Source organism: Thermobia domestica, chromosome 11, assembly GCF_964235325.1.
Source record: "Thermobia domestica chromosome 11, izTheDome1.hap1.1, whole genome shotgun sequence".
Classification (NCBI taxonomy): Eukaryota; Metazoa; Arthropoda; class Insecta; order Zygentoma; family Lepismatidae; genus Thermobia; species Thermobia domestica.
The window spans coordinates 196,687,597-196,707,406 of NC_137464.1; the positions used below are offsets into that span (position 1 = coordinate 196,687,597).

Here is a 19,810-nt window from a genome sequence, read left to right on the forward strand (position 1 = left end):
TTTTTTCACGTCCATAAATTCACTGATAGCGTTCAGTATTGATGGCTGAACAAAAAACCTAAACAACCCAGAGTCTTCAAACTTAAGTTTTATAAGTTTGATAGTTTCGACCATAATAGTGTTTTTAAAACAACAACCACCATGTATACGTCAGGTCGGGTATCTTTGGGACTACCCATGTATATAAATAATAAATTATCGAATTACAATGTTATAATGTTTGTAATTAAGGTTACAATATGAAAACGAGAGGTGTTGGTCAGATGCTTTATTTAGTAAATCTTTAAGTGTGGTCATCATCTATACACCAAATAATGAAATCTGTACAAAATGAAATGGAAAAATATAAATAACAAATCGATATAGTTAATGTCTTCTGCGAGTCATTCTTTCAACAAAGTACAAAATCAAAATATAGGTCAGCAGAAGTATATCATGACATGAAATAGTGAATTATTCTGCATTTACATCATAAATTAATCTCAATATTTATATATATAAATTATCAACAATATGAACTAATATATATTTGATCTGCTGAATTCAGAAAACTCATGAAGCGAATGGAAAGAACTCATTTTATATGTACAAATATTTCTTTTATCTTGTGCTTTAAAATTCCCATACTGTGGCTGTATCAGGATCACTGTCTCCTAGGCGGAATACACCATTCTTATTTGCTACAACGTATCTGCTATCAGTGTTCTTAATGCAAAGCTTATTTGGTCCACGGAGTTCGACAAAGAATTCATCAGGGATCTCAGACTCAACAGTAATCACTTCACCATCTCCTTGGATTCGCCAATATTTGCCATTGCGTCCTATAACAAAAAAGTAGTATCAGTTTGTTTCAGGTAAAACCCAAACACTTATTGTTTCTTTAGAAGTTCAACCTTTCCTTATATGGCAAATATGATTATCCGCAAGAAGATAGACTTCTTCCAATAGAAATACATGCTTTCCGAGACGAGATATCACTACTATGACATCTCGAGACGAAACAATTTTAACTCTTGTAGATAACCTTAATTGTAAAGAAGTTATGAGATGTGACCGTTCAAGTCAATCTGAAGCACATTAGATTTAGTCAGACATTTTACAAGTAAACTCAATTCACTTCATTCATATATTTATTTTCTCTATTCATGCTCATCATAGTTAACTGTTAGAATTCCTTGATGGTTCAACAAAAAGTAGGAACCCAAAGTCGAAATTCGTCCCAATAAGGGTTACTAGTCTAGTATTTACTACCAAACTCCAATACAAACAGCAAAATTCAGAATTCTTGCGGAAAACAAAAAGAAATTTTAACCTGAAACGTCTCACAACTAATCAGAATAGCACACTTCATATAAGGGACAGTCAAATGAAATTTCTTGGAATCTGGTAATATGATACTGTTATGTCATCACTGCAAAGCGTACTCAAGGAATTCTTAGAGTGATGTGCGAGCTTCAGTGTCAATTGATACACCAACAATCCTTCAATGTTGTGGGAGGAGACCAAGATCAACGTATGTGATATGCTTATCAACAGCATCATTCTCCTTCATGATAAGATAGACCTACAGAGACAACAGTATGCCATTGACAGATCTAAATCCATTGCCTTGATCTCGTATGTTGAGGTATAATTTACAATACACGAAGAATACAAAATCCCAAGGGAACCATAGGCATAATTCCATTTCGACATTGAAGAAATTAAGAAATACCATCCAAATAACTTAATGAGTTCAAGAATTATTAGATATCCTAGAATTACACTAGCACTATCTGCTGTCAAAGTCGTTAAACTACTTATATGATATGTATATAATCCTTCATATCATTACCTGGGTGGGTACTGCAACTCTGCTTTCTTACTTTTCACTAAATTCTCATGCCTATCCCGATGATTAAATTTAAAAACCAATAAGTCTCAAGCAGTAGTAAATTGTACATTATCTTGTTTCTTTTCATTAATCTATATTATTAATTTTTTGAAATTTATCATTATTATACTTTATTATAGTGCTCTAATAAAATATAGTTATTACATTATAATGTACTCACCCTTGAAGCATACAATGCCCTTGTCTCTTTGCTCAACACCAATGGTAGCGTACGTGACCTTGTTGCATTCCAGAATTGGAGAGTTTGCCTTCTTGTATCCTACGTATCCCTGATCACATCGCAAGACAAGAACGGGTCTAGTAAAAGGGGGAAAATAATATGTATTAGAATTCTATAACTGTACAATATTGAACCCCTAGTAACAATAGTTACGAATATTGAATGCATAACATTAAAGATTATCGTTGCCACTAAAGAAAAAAGTTAAGTTTCCGTAATTAGATTTACACACACTTAAAGTGGTACACTATCTGCAGCTATGATCAACTAATTAGATATTATTTCCTACAATAGAGGTAAAGTTTGATAGTTTTTAATGGTTAATTGGAAGTCTCACATTAACAAATAATTAATAATTGACTTAAAATTTCCATGAGTTTTGAAAGGTATGAACTTACGAAAACCAATTCTGTAATTCCGTATATATTGAAAACAAGGCAAATTTACTTGGATCAGACTCAGTATCTACGCTATGATACAAAGTGCTAAATTGAGAGAAAAGTTTCATGAAAACTTCAACAGTATGTCAGAAGGAAGTAAGCTGTACATAAGCTAAAAGAAATATATAGTCCATACTTGTTATATCCATCACAAAGCATTTTTAGGATTCTTAGTAATGTAAGAAAATTTCGTAGTTCAAAATATAGAATGTACATATTTTAGTTTGTCATAGAAGCAGAAACACATACACATATATAGCATATAATATTTCATAAAATAGCCTTCTCTCATACCTTCTAAGACTTATGTAACAGAACAGAAGATCAACTTGCAAAGCCATAAGTTTAAACATAATCTGACCATCACAACACTATTGTTTTAACTTTTTAGAATCTCACTAATACCTTATTTCTAAAAATCCAAAATCTTCATGTAGCTGTTACAATAATACTTTCGTCTCTCATACAAAATTTTAAAAGAATTGAAAGATTATTTAACTTGATAAGCTTACACGGAAATATTAAGATGTTTTCATATCATCTTACTTAGTGTTTCTGCGAATGATGAAGATTTTTAGAACTCCTAAAATTCAGCTTGGAGCCACTTTTCAGAAATGTCTTTATCTGAGACATGAATAATTGAGAAATGTCTACGAACGCTAACTTATTCTTCAAATGTATTTAAGAAATTGAACCTTGTAGTATAGTAGAGCCTGAGTATAATATATACATATTGTTGTATCAGGAATATAAATCATTAGTTATTTTAACTTTGTTTCCTACAAGTTCGGCTATAATTTAATGGATAATTTGCTTTCTGTTTACCTTAATATAAAATGGTTACTTCAGTGGTGCCCCCCTCATGTACATGACGCACCTCCCCTCAATTGTCTATCCATAGGTGTTCTTCCATGAAAAAAAAAATCTTTTCGATTAATTTTACACCCCCTCAAACATAATTATATAGATTTTTACCCCCCCAAATATTCCAATGACGCAGTTTGCGTCATAGCCCCCCTCTGTGGGCACCCCTGGTTACTTTCATCGTTTCCTCACTAGTTTTAACAGACATCGGTATGTTTCTTCCTAAATATATTTGTAATAACTTATTCTGTAATTAGTGTTTAAGAAAAGATTGATAATTCAAAAATATACGATAAATATAGATTTTGTTTTACCTGTTAAACAAGTAGAAGTAATATTTGCATCTGTCGTCAACCACAGGACTTGCTGCGCATAACTGTCCAGAAGGCTTTGTTCCAATATATTTGTTGTTATTTCCTTTGAACGCCATTGATCCATCACGTTGCCACACAAGATCAAACAATGAGTTTACGTTCCTATGAAAAATATTATTAATCTGGTTAAAACAGGATTTTAAAAACATATTTAAGCAAGTACATTCTATTAGTAAAATTACTGCACATTTTTCTATCATATGCTTCTCTAAAGAAGTAAGAGTTGAAAAATGTTTCACTCTCGATTAGTGACGCTTGTATACAAAGGAAGATTAATCACCAATAAATTACAACATTCTTCCAGTATATTTCTTTCTTTTCTTGATATTCTGAATAATTCAACTAAATTCAAGAAATGGATCTTGCCTGAAGACAAACTAAAGCAACAATCAGAGATAACCCATCGATTTTTTTTATTTTTTATTTTTTGATTCGTTCACGAGTCAGAGAATAACCCAGGTACTTTTAGAGTTTGATTCGTTCATGAATCAATACACAGAAAATAACTCATGCACTTTTAATGTTTTTATTCGTTCATGAATCAATAATCAGAGAATAACCCACGAACGTTTTGATATTTTGATTCGTTCATGAATCAATAATAATCAGAATATCAGTTCGTTTTAATAATTATATAATTTCATTTATTGTTGATTGGCTAATTGGAGTTTACCGTTCTTTCTCAGCACTGAGACTATATGAGACAAGGACCACTTCTTAAAGTCAGATCCAAATCACTGCTTGACTTTGTACTCGAGGCAAGTATGCCAACTAAAATTCTAACCTGGGATCATGCGCATTAGTTATCCGACCATGAAGGGCCATTCGCTCTGTAATGACGTCCATCCAAAAAAAAAAAGAAAAAGAAAAAAAGAAAATAAAAGAAAAATAAAGAAAGAAAGAAAGAAAGAAAAGAAAAGTATATTCCAAAGGAAATTGATCAACGAATATGGTTGTTTGGTTAATCTGCTGTTTATAAGTCCTTTTCATCACCAAATTTATTTATGTATGTATGTAAAACATACATCTGAAGCTTAAAGTGGGATCTATAACAAGCTTCCACCAGGAGACAACTTAAGATAGCTTCGTATTGTTTCAACATCTTAGAATCACTCTAACAGAAAAATATTGAAATACTGCTATTTGGATTCTATCTTTCTGCACTTCCTTACGTAAAAACTAACAGAAAATCATCATATGGAAACAGAGTTTCATTATCTTATGTGCAAAAATTAAGTGAGGGCTAACGGTCTGTAAGAAGCAGAAATATAACACTACGAAATAAAATAATAAGATGTCATCCAATGTGTGTATGAATAAAAGTAAAGAAAATTGTTTTAATAGAATTAAAAAAGTAGTAGAGAAAAGTTGTGAAAAACTGGGATAGTAATGAAGATAAAACGAAACAAAAAGTTTAGTTAGAACAATGTTTGAAACGAAGTGGCATTCTCTGAGATATGATAAGTACGGTCAAGGGAAAATTATGGAGGAAGATTATAACTACCCATTGTCTCGAACCGAACAATCTTTGTGTCGTGGTAAACATTTTAGCAGGGCATCATAATGCATGAAATTTCTCGATTCAAAGAAAATAACGTATCAATATTGGAAAATATTGAATGATGGAGTTTCAACATCTAGTATGTTTCTTTTAATCAAATATCCGCTTACCTGTCCTTTCCAAGCACAGTCTGTACTTCTCCACCTGGAGCAAGAGACCAATATTTGTCCTGGGTAGTCCTGATGTGCCAACGCTTGCTCTGTCCATCAAATTCCAGTTGGAAGGTTTCAAAGTCAGAAACGTCGTCTTGATTTGCTGCTACCTCCAGTCCTACGAAAATAGTTTTAAATATTTTTCTTTTAAAAAAATCTATATACTCCTTTATTAATACAATTGTGATCAAAGAATAGAATGATTGCACCGAATTTAATGACCTTACTATCTGTAGTTCTTCAAGAAAAGGCAAAGCTTAAAAATGATTGACCAATTTCAAACATATTGGAGTGATCCTTGAAGTTGTTTAAAAATACATGGAATAAAACGATAACTGTTTCCAAGACATATTTACCGATGAGAAATTTCTCGACTAAGTGTACAAAAAGTAATGTGACTTACGCAGTAACATACGCAAAATTTCATGAAAGGAGGAGTTCTAGCTCTTAAATTCATATTGTTTCAGTATTTTTGTTTATTTTCTATATTTTGTTCAAGGGAGGGTTAGGACCCGGAAATCCCTCTTTTGTACTCCACTGAACTTAGTATTTTTTTGTAATCTGCACGGATTACCGAGGAAAGAGAAATATTATAATCATTATTCGAAAATACGTATTAATGTGTTTTCTCATCTTTTATTTCAATTGTGTAATTTAGTATATATCTGTAAATGATTATATATATTTTATACGATAAATGGAAAAATGTTTATCTTCATTAACATTATAAGCAAAGGTGAAATTTAAAACATAAAACTGAAATATCATGTATTCACCATTTCGCTTTAAACTGTCTTCTTATATCATACAGTTATACGGATAACATATAAAGAATTGTTCTTTCGGTTTGCATTTTTTTTTTTTAATCTGAACTAATGGGCATGTACTTATAGTAAGATACTACTTTTATCATTAGATATTTTTTCCTGATCAAATACACTTCTCATGTCTTAATAAAGAAATATATTTTCTCGTGATTTGGTACAAGAAATATGTCTTCAAGAAAGATAACAACAAATGTAGCAACTGTGATCACAATGATATTTAAATAACAACTGGAAACAAAAATTAATTTGGGTATATGTATAGTTCTATCTAAAATAATATTCTCCGTGTGTGGTTATTGCTTGTAAGCTAAACTACTGAACTATAAATTGAAAGTTATTTGAAATTTTTAATTTAGTTCTTACCTTGCTTGACAGAGATGTATCTGTTATTGATGGCAGACAAGAAAGTTGCTTGTGGTGGGCAGTCTTCCAACGAGAAGAGTTCGTCCTTGCTCACCTGCTGAGAACGAGATCTCACAGCAGCAGTTGCTCCACTTGGTGATAAGTAGAAGCCCTGTTGATCACGGAAAGCCAAGTTGCCATTGTGATATTCAATTGAAAATAGACATGAGTCAGTACAATCATCCACAAGCTTTCCATTGCGGTGCAAATACTTGTTGTTGCCTGCATAGATAGCGTATTTGCCGTCGCGAAATTCTAAAGTGAAGAGGGTGTCGTTGCCCCATGGAACATTTTCCACAGCTTGGATTTCTTCTTGGTCAGGAGTGACATGGGCAAACCTCCTTCGCCCAACGGAGAAAATGTTCATTTGTGGTTTGACAGCTAAGTGAACGTACCAAAGCTCTGTCTCGCTTGGTTCCCGAGCAGTGCAGAGTAGTTTGTCAGAGCAGGAACCAAGGAAATATCCACGATCAACGTTACGTAGTGCCCAGCGTCCTGTGCCGTCATTGAAGACGGAAATTTCGAATTTTGCTCCTGGGTCTTTTCCTCCTTCACAAGTGACGTTTCCAAAAGCATTGATGGATAAATATTTGCCTAGATAAGACCGCAAGCAAAAGATGTTGCCTTCTCCAGTAGGTTCCAGAGTCCATGTCTGCTTGTTCTTCAATGAAGCGCCATTGGCGTTTGTCTTGAATCCATACTCTTCAGCTGTGAGATATCGGTACTTGGAATTGATCAAGCCAATTGCCCAGCATCCTTTGCGTCTAAGATTGTCGGGAAGGCCGTGGCCGTTGATTTCTGCATGTCCATTTACTCCTTTCAATACCGATCGGTAGTTGAATTCGCCATTAATTTCTCCATTGCCATTTAATTCAGTGTGACCATTAAGACCATTCACTCCATTCATGATGAATTGGAAAGGACCTGAAATATAAGAAGATAAACTTCAAACATTATCTCAAATATTGTCTTTAAAAGTTATATGTAAAAACAAATATACACACACACAGCTACATGTGCTTCATTCAGTTTGTCATTTTCGCTGGTCTAGTGGCCAGCGTGTGTTTCTTTAACGTACAAAGTTCCGGGTGCGATTCCCATCATGAACGCACCCCAGTTATTCAAATCCCACCTTAAACTGTAAACTTTAACCTATGCAACTCCACTGCTGACGCAGGACATAAATATAAATCAATTAATTCACTTCGTTTGTATTCTAAATATTGTTTGTTAATTGTTTAACGGTGTATGAGCGTTGACAAATTGCCTAAACAAAGTCAATATATTAAGTGGCAAAGCTTCATCGTAGCAAAAGATTTTAAAAAAACTGTTTGGAGATTGTCAAAGATTGGTAATCATATTCTTATGCTTATACGCTAAAAGTGCAAAGCAAAAAATAAATTTAGGAGAGTACATTAATTTATCTCATTATCAAATATATTATCATGATATTACTAAATTAAATACGTTTATTAGTAATTTATACTTAATTGCGTGTAAACGATACCATACCTAAATGCAACCAAGACAATGCCTAAATACACGTACCATTATCTTCTTCAGTCAATATTATTTTGTCATATAATAATCAGAGTAACAATGTAGCCGGATAATAGGCTAAATCAATCTTTTAACCCCCCCCCCTTACAAATTCGTAAATAAATGTAACTGCTTACACTACAAGATACTGCTTCAGTTTCCAATATTCTAAAGAAAAGGAATATCTCGAATTATTTCCATATTATTTTATATTCTTACGTTCTTTCTAGGGTCACATCAAAGGGCCACACAAAGTGCTTAATAGTAAGTGATACCAAAGATATTGGGAAGCGATTTAATAAACTAACAGCCAATAAAAAATCATTTTTCGAACAGAAAATCATAGAAGAGGAACCAATACAAGTGATCTGATAACATTCTTACCAGTGAAATAAATAAACACTGTAAGCCCTATATATTTTCCTTCGATTATACTGCTCTTTTTTAAAGAAATTGTTAATAACTTTTGTAAATGTAATTGTAAATGAAATTAAATGAAAACTTTGTCTTACGTCCCATGTTAATTCCCTCTAGACCAAAGGAGATTGTGATGATGAAAAATGAATGAAATCTTGGAATGAAGAAAGTGGGAGGAAACGGGAGAATCCCGAGAAAACCAACGTATACGGTACTTGCCCACCACAAGACTAACTTGGCGCGAGCTGGGATCAAACCAAGGACCCCTTGCACCAGAGATGAACGCTCTACCACTGAGCCACCGCGGCCCCCATTAATGACTTTTGTGTCTGTTGAATGATTATAAACTGCATAGTTATTTGCTAGTTGTACCGTTGATAATTAATTGACAAATAATATAAATCAAAAGAAAAATTAAAATAACATTTTTGGTTTTTTAAAAAATATGATTACGTGGACCTTGGAAGCTTGAACAATATTTTATTGAAGGCAATGATTTATCATTTTCGGCATGAGTGCAACAAGGTAATATCAAAGCCTGTATCACAACCACTGAACCACTGGAAACTCAAAAGTAATCATTAAATTACAAAAGTGTGCTTCTTGATAATTAAAGAAACCTGAAATTCTGCAATATTGTAAATTACAATTTTTACGAAAAAGTAGCATAAATATATTTTCTTCCAATGAATCGTCAGAATTGGGAGAATTAGTACCTAGTATAATTTAGAGCTCGTTCACCTATTGCAGGAAGTGCGAATGGCAAACTTTTAAAGGTTTCATAAGACAAATTTACTACATACACAGCCTTTAAAGAATTGAGTTTCAAAGTGAAATGAAGACAATGAAAGACAATGTCTCTTCTAACCATTATGTATTTATAAAAATAGACATAGTTCACTTTAGCTCTCAGTTCTTCGTTTGTGACTGGAATGATTAGGAAGCATAAGTAAACTCAGTATAGAGTAAAATCGTGACAAGGGTCTATATCAGTGCATGTAGTTTGTGTTTAGTGTGTAAAGTTCACAATATATCTATTAACTTAGTCATTTATTTGTAAAAAACATATGTACCTTAATATTAAATTCAAGACGATATATGAATTCAAGAAAAATTAGTATTCGAATCGGAACAAAGTTCACAAGCCCGCAAGAGTTACTAGCAGAAACATGTCTTCCATCGCAAAATTTACGAGTGCTTTGTTCAGAATTTCAAACTAAAAATCTGTAAAAATATGCTTTTACATTTATAAACTTATTATTTTGAATGAAATCGTATATCTCCTAGAATAATATAGCCTACAACGTGTGTACTCTGTTGTCACTCTGATGTTACGAGAGAGAGAGCGAGAGAGATCACTCAAATACATATTTTTAATATTTTCTGCCGCCTATTTGTCCCAAAAAATTAACTTTTTTTAAAAACAAATTTTAAGATATCGTTTTCACTACTTGGATGATTATCATGTGTGTTTCCTGTGGGCATTGTCATAGCTCCGATATTCAGTGGAAGCGCGTACGTATAAGTTCAGACTCAACATCGACCTCTGGTTCTTATCTTATATAGTCTCGTGTAAAGTAGGGCTATATAAGAGCCTCAATATGTCCTCAATCCAACCAATCGTATTTATCAATAACTTTATTTTATTAGTAAAATTTCTCTACTGCTGAATGCAGATTGGCGTATTTGGAGAGTTGCAGTTTTGAACCAGGTTACTGAACACGTAGACAGAGCAAAAACTGCATCAAATGACAGTGTATATCATATGACACGACTACATATATATTTTAGCTTTTACGCAAGTTAACGTGTCACTAGTTTACATTATCTCTATGTACTAACTAAAATTCTACCCAATCACATCATCTACTTAAAAAGAAGTTTATCAACCCATAAAATAATCATTATTCCCAGTATCCTTTTGGATACACATGTCTTTTATTAAATAATCAGTGGTAATTTCAGATTTAATCCGAGGAGGACTTTCAATACACGGAAAGTGAAGAAAGTACTGTGAACATATCATTTAAAAGTATTATTATTATTATTATTATTATTATTAGTAGTAGTAGTAGTAGTAGTAGTAGTAGTAGTAGTAGTAGTAGTAGTAGTAGTAGTAGTAGTAGTAGTAGTAGTAGTAGTAGTAGTAGTAGTAGTAGTAGTAGTAAACAAAACTTACTTTCAAATATTGATGACTACGCACAGTAGGATTAATTTTTATCAAAGTATAGAAGAGGAAGGTGTAGATTTTTAGAAATACGTACGTTTATATTTTTAACCAGGGTCGTCCCATTGATTTGTGGGGTCTGGTACGAAAATAAATTGAAGGGTCAATGATTTGGGTAAAAATTTCATCTTCAGCATGAATAAATTATTTTGCGCCAACGTTAACTTTTTTTTTTTTTTTTTTTTTTACATGTCATACTGATAACCCACTAGGAGCGCACTTCGCAACATTAAGAGTACTATATACAGACCGTAAGACTGTCTTACAAAATGATGTATTTTTGCCCCTAAGTATTGTAAATATCAAGAATGAATTAGAAATGTAAACTTGTTGCTTTTTCCCAAACTCTTTCCTTCTATGGCACAAGGCCTTTCAAGTATGGGACTTAGATAATCGCCTTCAATTTGCCTCACCCACAGGACGGCTGACCTTATATTATTTTGTTAGAAAGCATCAACGCTTAAAAAGAAAAAAAAACTATTAAGAATTATTATTATTATAAATACTTACTTAAATTCGTTGAAATGATTTGTGAATTTTTATGCTGTGTTACAATACAACATATAAGAATTGGCAAAGCTATTTCACTGACATGAATCGCCTCCTATTGTTCCGTAAGAAATGAAATTATATCATACAATGATACGAGACTATATAATAAACAGTTCTTCATATAAAGCATTCCGAATAACAAAAAAAGACGAAGAAACTTTCGTTTCTTTTATTGGAATCACGGAATTTTAATGCTTATCTTAATAGTCTAATGAAAGACTTCGATTCATATCCATGCGTTGGCAGTAAAAAGACCAGTTACTTGTGATAGGGTCGTATTTCATGCCTTGTAAGCATCGCGTGGCTCTAAGAGGCAAAAAAATGGAAATACAGAATTAAAAGATTGAAGTGCTCCAATTATTTTTACACTTTTCTTCTTCTTCTTCTTCTCCTTCTTCATGCGTTATACCACAGTGCACATGTGCTAGACTCAAGATTTGATAGACCGTGAATTGGAGGTCACACGATTTAAAAGAAATTGATGATCGCCCAACTACCGCACACCTGTTATTTATTTTAACTTGCTAGAAGAAGCACCTTGTTACGCTTTCACATAATTAACAGATTGCACTGAATTTTATTTTTTTTAGAAAAAGAAGACCACTTGTCAAAGAATTATTGTTCTTCTTATCTCTTACACATGTTTTGTGTCTTGATCTTTTGGTATCTCTTTTCACGCATTCTTGATGAAGCAGTTTTTCTAGAAGACATGGCCTTATACGCTTTCTCGGAAATGCAATTCTTGGCCAACTTGTGTTGTTTGTTATCTTTTCGGTAGTTTGCTGTGAACTGATGGGTTCTAGCAAAATTAAATCAAAGTAAATACTATGCTCTCTCTATATATACATCTGAATTATCACTATATTGCATTAAATTACTATTAGTATGTTGTTTCTGTTTACCGTTTTAAGCTTTGCACAATAAAAGAAACTACGGGGTCAAAACTTAGGAGGGAATTCTTCCACTCCAAATGTTGTAGTTTTGTTTTTCACTATTCGAAGTGGATCAGAAAAAACTAATGAAACGCTGTCGTGGCATTTCCGGGGAGAAAAGAAATAAAATTATAGCACCTACAAGAGTTGGTTCCCCCAGTGTTTTTCATCCAGTTTCGGACATCCTGTTATTGATTATAATAGAAACTACATTTTATGGACAAAGTGTTTCTGACCATTCATCAGCAGAGTATGATTATGGGTAAAGAGCATTTTGGTAATTTCCGTAAGCATACCATATCAGCACTAGAGGTTAGCCTTATGTGTTTATAAAAAACAAAAACTCAGAATGGTCAGCATTGAGTTTCAAACCGTGACTATCTGACTTCGTAATAAGCCCATTAAATTCTGCGGGCACCGTAGCTCAATCGTAGAGCACACATCTTTGGTATAGGGGGTCATTGGTTTGTTCCTATTTCATTGTGTAATGGACAGCATCGTATCTGCGGGTTTTCTTCAGGTTCACCCATTTCCTTTCGCATTGCCATTACACTAATTCTTTCATAACCATTCACTGCTATTGGTCGTTCATTATTCTTAGCCCATAGGTCATAATCGTGGGACGATTTAAATTTGAGTATAGCGTCCCGTTCAGCAGCGAGACTATATGAAATGTGGATCTACAGCTTAACGTCGGATCTGAACCACATGAGCTCCCGCCGGGAACCGAACCCGAGTCTCCCACACCAAAAGCACGTATGCTAAACGCTTAGCCACGAGGGAACTTAGAATCATGGACGAGACACTACTGATTTCTACAGATTAAGCTCTTTTTCCAGTGGCATCATTTGGTCATTCAGGGGGAACGATTCCCCTCCCCCGTCGGTTGAGATATGTATAAATTTTAATAAATGATATATTAAAATATTGATGAAAAACAAAAATCTAAATTATATCGAAAAGTCTTCTCCTCATCCCCTCGCCAAGCAAAATCTGAAATGATTCTACTCATTGTGTATTACTATTACATCGTGATTTCTCCTATAGTAATATCTTTACAGGTTTTCAATATATCTGTGATTCAGGAGATTTACTTACAATTTAAAAGCAACATATATTGCTTTGAAAAGAAATACGCAAAATCAATGTCTTTGACTGCATAAAATTTGGAAACATAAAAACGAAAAAGTTTGTTGTTTTTGGTCAAATTTATGCAAAGCTGCTATCAGTGCCTTTCAGCTATTGCGTATATTTCCACCATGTAGATAGAATATTTAAATTCTACTCTTGAACAATTTTCTTGAAAATGATTTTATTTCAACTAACTAGCTCTGTAAGTGACTTATAAAATCCCGAACGGTTATCTCGCCATAAACAAAATCTTGCTATTCGATGCTATCTTACACTGGGCCAAGCAAATCAATCACAGTTTATTTATTTAGCCTAGTTCCAATTTACATCGTAACCATTAACAATGAATAAAGACAGAACAACGACAATGGATTGGAAATAATTGAACAGGCCCTATACTTAATGTACCTCCTAGACATTTGCCTGGTAGAACTCGAGTAAAAGAAAATCTGGAAAATCCTCAACCAGGCGCAGAATATCAGATTTGAACCCGGAAACTCGAGATTGTCAAGTAAAAATGCTAATCACTATCTAACGCCTGCTCTCTTGTCAACAGCTAAACAGCTACCTAATTCTGCGTTATTATTATCCGAACTTCCTCTTGGCACCCAAAGATCTTTCTTCCAAACTTCCCATTCGAGCGAGACGGCCTGTTCACTTCTCACTGTTAATAGACTTCTCAATATTATTTAATTATTTTGAATTTGTATCACGTTCTACGGCAAGCTGTTGTTTCAATAAATTGTCTAACATATACTTATATACAGGATACATATACGTTACTTTCCTAAAATGATTTCATTTTTGTTAAAAAGATATGAAAATGTAGGAGAAGAGAATGTTAAGATAAGTATGTGAGGTGAGAAGGAAATATAGAATAAGGAGTTATTATAAAAGAGGCACTGTTAAGGTGGGAATCTTGCGTAAAAAGTTTCAGGAATGAAGGCGAAGATGGCGTGGACGTGTAGAATGAAGAAGCTACGACTATGTGGGAAAGAGAATTGCAAAGATGAAAGTAATAGGAAGAAGGAAGAGAGGTAATAGATAGAATATAAGATAGAAGAAAAGATTATTTGAGGAAGAGGGAATGGAAAGTAAAGGACGTCCAGGATAGAAAAGAGTGGAGGACAATAATTAAAAACGGGAACACCGACCCCATATAAACACGGGGAAATGTGTGACAAAGATTATTATTTTATAGCTGTAAAAGGATCTTTCTAATAGTGATATAGAATGTTAGAAAGTTCATTAAAGTGATTGTTTCTTTTCAATATCAACATACATCCAGAATATATATATATATATACTAGCAGCGTTCACCCCGCTTCGCTGCGGTCACCCCGGAACGCAATAAACTTTGTTACTTAGATAATTTTTACTTTTTCGCTTTCAAGTGATATGATAAAAACCATAGAAGATTGCAGTAAATGTTAACATTATATCGCCTGTCATTTATGTTAACCCGCCCCGCTTCGCTGCGGTCACCCCGGAACGCAATAAACGTTGTTACTTAGATAATTTTTACTTTTTCGCTTTCAAGTGATATGATAAAAACCATAGTAGATTGCAGTAAATGTTAACATTATATCGCCTGTCATTTATGTTAACCCGCCGAGTGACACGGTCATGCGGGTTGCATATAAATACGTTTATTTTTACCTATGATGAACTAACAAAGGATTTGTACGTTATGGACACTTGAATGGTCAATTATCTCAAGACACTGGTAATTAAAAATTAAAGTGATATGATAAAAACCATCTAGGGTCCAAATCCTAATAACCCCCCAAAAATGAAAGAAATTGGTTCAGCCGTATTAGCGTGATGAGGGAACAAAGGATTTGTGCGTTCTCTTTTATATATAAGATATATATATATATATATATATATATATATATATATATATATATATATATATATATATATATATATATATATATATATATATATATATATATATATATATATACTTCATTCACACCTTAGTTTGTGTACTGAACTTAAGAAATGGATAAATACAAATATTGAGAAGAGCCAGAACTAAGTTATTGAGTGAGAGTCCATCATACATAACCTATTTGAGTACGAATCATCTTCTATCTGGTCATAAAAATAGAACAAACTAAAGTTTATTTCATTATTTATACACACTATTTTCTCATATAGATACTAAATATGCCATCCACTATATATTAGGTTTCCACAAGTAGATTTTACGAAGTGACATGTAATATTGATCAGAGGACCATGATAACTTGAAATAGGAAGAACTAAAGGCGTCGAAACTATACGGATTTGGGCTTGACGAAAACAGAAATATTGAGAGTTGTTCATGCTTTAGGGTAGAATGTTTTCTGTGTCCTATGTAAAATTTCCTACTGCGGTCCACAGTTTGTGTGGGCTACACTACAGTGGAAAAGAACTTAGCGAAAATTGTTGTGAGGCCTCTTATCAAGATATACCATACACAAACGAAAAGCATATATTTAGCGAAATGTTGAAATCTTACTCATAGCTTTGTCCCACTTACTGTCCCCATGTTTCCTTGCGCAGGTAGGCTCCTTCAAAACAAAATAAAATGAAGCAAATACATGCCCCTTACGCGAATTTAACGTCGAATTACAAGTGGTTCAATTTTTGTTTTCTCTCTCTCTCTCTCTCTCTTCCTTTCTTTTAATAAAACGGAAGAAAAGATAAAGAAAATTTGATATTAATAAAAATTGATTGTCAGGGGAGATGCACACTACGTTAGGAATCTCTCTTGCATCACGAATAAAATATTTTTAAAAAATGTATTATGTAGTACGTGTATCTGCTACGGAGTTTTTAAATCGTTTAACTTGCAATTGAAAGTATAATTTTAGTTGTCATTATTCTATGTTTGGTCATACCTTTATAAGTGAAATTTTATGAAAGCAATGAAAAAAACAGGAATGGATGACACAGCCTAGCAAAATGGGAACCAATAATTTCATAATTTTCTTATTCACTCGTATGTGAAAGATTTCAGCTACTGATTTCTTCTGATTTATGTTTCCTGGTCGCGATTTTTTTCACCGATTCCCGTGAGATATTCGAAATGAAGCAGCGCTGATCTGATCAGTGCCTGAATGAATAATCGTTGGCAATAGGCATTGGCAGAGAAGCGTTCATCTAGTGTTATGAGGAGAACTGCGAAGCTATTTGAAAGAAACAAACTGTGGACTCCGCCCAAGAAAAATCAGAATGTATCAGTGATGGAACCTGTGACGTTCTCACCACGCATCCCTTATTTTCAGTGGCGGATCTAGCCCGGGGACAGGGGGCCTAAGCCCCCCAGTTTTTGAGTGACAAAAATAATTTAAGCTATTATTTATATACTTGTTAAGTGAGTAGTAAACTCATTATATACTTTTCATATCATATCTATGTGTCTGTCTCCTCTCCCCCCCTTCCAGTTTTTACCTTCTAGATCCACCTTTGTCAGTTTCAAATCGCCGCTGATCGCTTGGTCCCAAAGAGAATAGTTTTGACAACATTTATTTATTTTTTTTTTTTACAACTTACTGTTCTTTCATTGTAAAATAGATATTTTAATGTGAGTTAATTCACAAAGCTCAGCATATTCCTATGTGTATGCACATGTATTTCAAGAGGGCACAAATGGGGGAGGGGGATCAGAGCAAAAGGGAATCAAATCCAATTACCAAAGTTGTGAGAAAAGGAGAGAGAAATTTTGAACGACACTCTTACGGTAAGTTCATGGAAAAGTTGGCATCGTTTTCTACATTATAAGAGGTATTTATAATATTTGAAAATGAATCTTTCAACCTCTGAAAGAAAATTCAGATAGAGATCAAAAGATGAAATATGTCCAAAATAACAACAACAACAAAAAAAAAAAAAAAACGGTCTCGACTCCCTTGTGCACTGAACGGGCCAAAGCAACTAACACCAAACAGATGGTCCATTGTTTTCTGACTTCGATGCGTTATCAAGAAATAGATTGGTAGAAACATATAGAGAGGTCCTTGCCAATCTATGTAATCTTGTCAAGTAAGTCAATAAAATTTGAACCAATAATATAGATACTGAGTGGGATAGTGGGGCAATTGCCCCAGATGTCGCAGAACAATATAAAAGTAAAGAACTAATTTCTGCACAAAAAGTAACATGTTTACTAGTCCTGATTCATATTTGAGATTCAAAATACGTATTTAGTGGTGATGAACTATTATTATGTGACATTTCTTTACGACTGTATAATTGCTATTAATGTCGCGAAGTGCACTCATAGTGGGATATCGCCATCGTTGATGTGAAAAAGTCGAAAGTTGGTGCAAAATAATTTGTTCATGCTGGATATGGAACTGTTGGCTACATCACTGGCCCTGAAATTTATTTTCGATTCAGGTCCTGCAAATTGACTGGACGTACTTGTATAGGGATATCATCACACATATTTACATATTCTGCTATCTCAGTCTCTTCAAACTTATTTTTCTCTCTGTTTCTATATACTAAAAATATTTTTTCATCCAGGCAGAGACATGGGAACAGCCAGAACATTTTAAATGAATGTACACAAAGATAATTAAAGCCCATCCATCTCTCATTATAACGATATTACGTGCTCATTTTATTGGCTTTTTAAGTTTATTAAAAAATCATTTAAAGTGGTATTTCAATGAACTGAAGAATTATAGAAAGCAAAACATTCGAACACATGACAATTGAAGAAAAATAAGAATCGAACCCATTTTATTACGATATGCACAGGCACACCCGGTATACCCTATAGCTACGCCTATGTGAAGCAGATCAATATAGTTTTAAATAAGTTCTGAATATACTTCACTTAACTCAAATTACGATCGATAATTATTTGGCTACAAACGCATTCTCATTATTAACCTCACATACAACGAACATTTATCTGTATTGAATAGATATAATAATAATAATAATAATAATAATAATAATAATAATAATAATAATAATAATAATAATAATAATAATAATAATAATAATAATAATAATAAATGCACTATATAAAAAATCAGTAGTTTCAAAATCGGAATTATATCTGTAATAAAGAGTGAAATAAAAAGCATAACCCTGGATTCTTGCTTAGAGGTATGTATATATATACAGTATGGTATATCAGTTAAAAGTTTATGAAACAACTTGGCTAATTCAATAAATTTGTTCTTGAAAGACTTAACAAGCTGAATAGTTACCATTCTCTATTTGATTTATTGGAGATTCGCGTTTCTTTTCGACACCAAAGATGAGTCGTAAAAACCAGTTTAACTGGTATACCATTTCAATCACTTATGTCTACACGGGAAATCAAATCATATTCCTGTGCACCAAAGAAGAAACCTTCAATCAATAAGCCAAGAAAGAGGTCACCAATACTCGTTAACTTGTACTTTATTACTTAATGTATTTTTGTGTTTTGTTTATTACGTCAATTTATGAAGTTATATCAATCTATTCTATTATTCTAAACTCAGTTACTCTTGTGAATTTGATTTGTAAATGGTTCTACGGGCTCTCCAGTAAACATAAAAAAAAAAGTAGCTTCAAACATAAATTCAACTGAACATCAGCCACTTGATTGTTATGAGTTTGACCGGATGACTTAGTTCACTGGCTTGTGTATTATTTACAATATTGGAGTCCTCATTAAATTGAAGTAATGATGGTAGAATATGATAATAATTTGTCTTTTTTTTTTAGATTAACATCCCACGATTACTTGGCGAAGATAAGGGAGAGGGAAATGATGATAATTTCAATGAGTAGAATGGTGGGTTGAAAAAAGTGTGTGGAAGCGTCAGAATCCCAAGAAAACTCACAGACACGGTGTTTATCCATCATAAATTTCACTTGGCGCGAGCTGGGATTGAACTAGGACCCCATGAACCAGAGACGGGCGCCCTATCACTTTTTTATGTTAACTACCTGATTTATTCTTATTTTATTTTTTTTTCCACTTTTCAAGACTCCCAAACTCAACAGGGGCACAAACATAGAAACATCGAGAACAGTTAACAATCCACCCGTCCTACTACAGAAGGATTAGAACTCCCAATGGGTTTCGCCTCTCGATCATCACCCTAACACCCCAGACAGCTCGACTAAACCTACCGACTATCACTGAGCCACCACGATCCTGTTTGTCTTCACACCACCCATATCTCATACAAGAAGCTTGATAAGCCTCTCTATCACTATGGACATTGCTAATTTCTAAGACCAAATTCATTTCAGTTTCGATTTGCATTAAATCC

At 33.4% G+C, this 19,810-nt stretch overlaps 1 protein-coding gene across 1 annotated transcript in view; it reads right to left on the minus strand.

Moving 5' to 3' along the window:
- Positions 1–260: 260 nt before the first annotated feature.
- Positions 261–19,810, minus strand: part of LOC145664643 (protein singed-like) — a 33,340-nt gene continuing 13,790 nt past the window's right edge. The window contains exons 2-6 of the mRNA XM_081731476.1: positions 6,696–7,658; positions 5,464–5,623; positions 3,733–3,894; positions 2,055–2,191; positions 261–821 (exon numbers count right to left, since the gene is read on the minus strand). Coding sequence (XP_081587602.1) covers positions 613–821; positions 2,055–2,191; positions 3,733–3,894; positions 5,464–5,623; positions 6,696–7,641 — 1,614 coding nt within the window. The 5' untranslated portion in view covers positions 7,642–7,658 and the 3' untranslated portion in view covers positions 261–612. The remainder of the gene's footprint in view (positions 822–2,054; positions 2,192–3,732; positions 3,895–5,463; positions 5,624–6,695; positions 7,659–19,810) is intronic.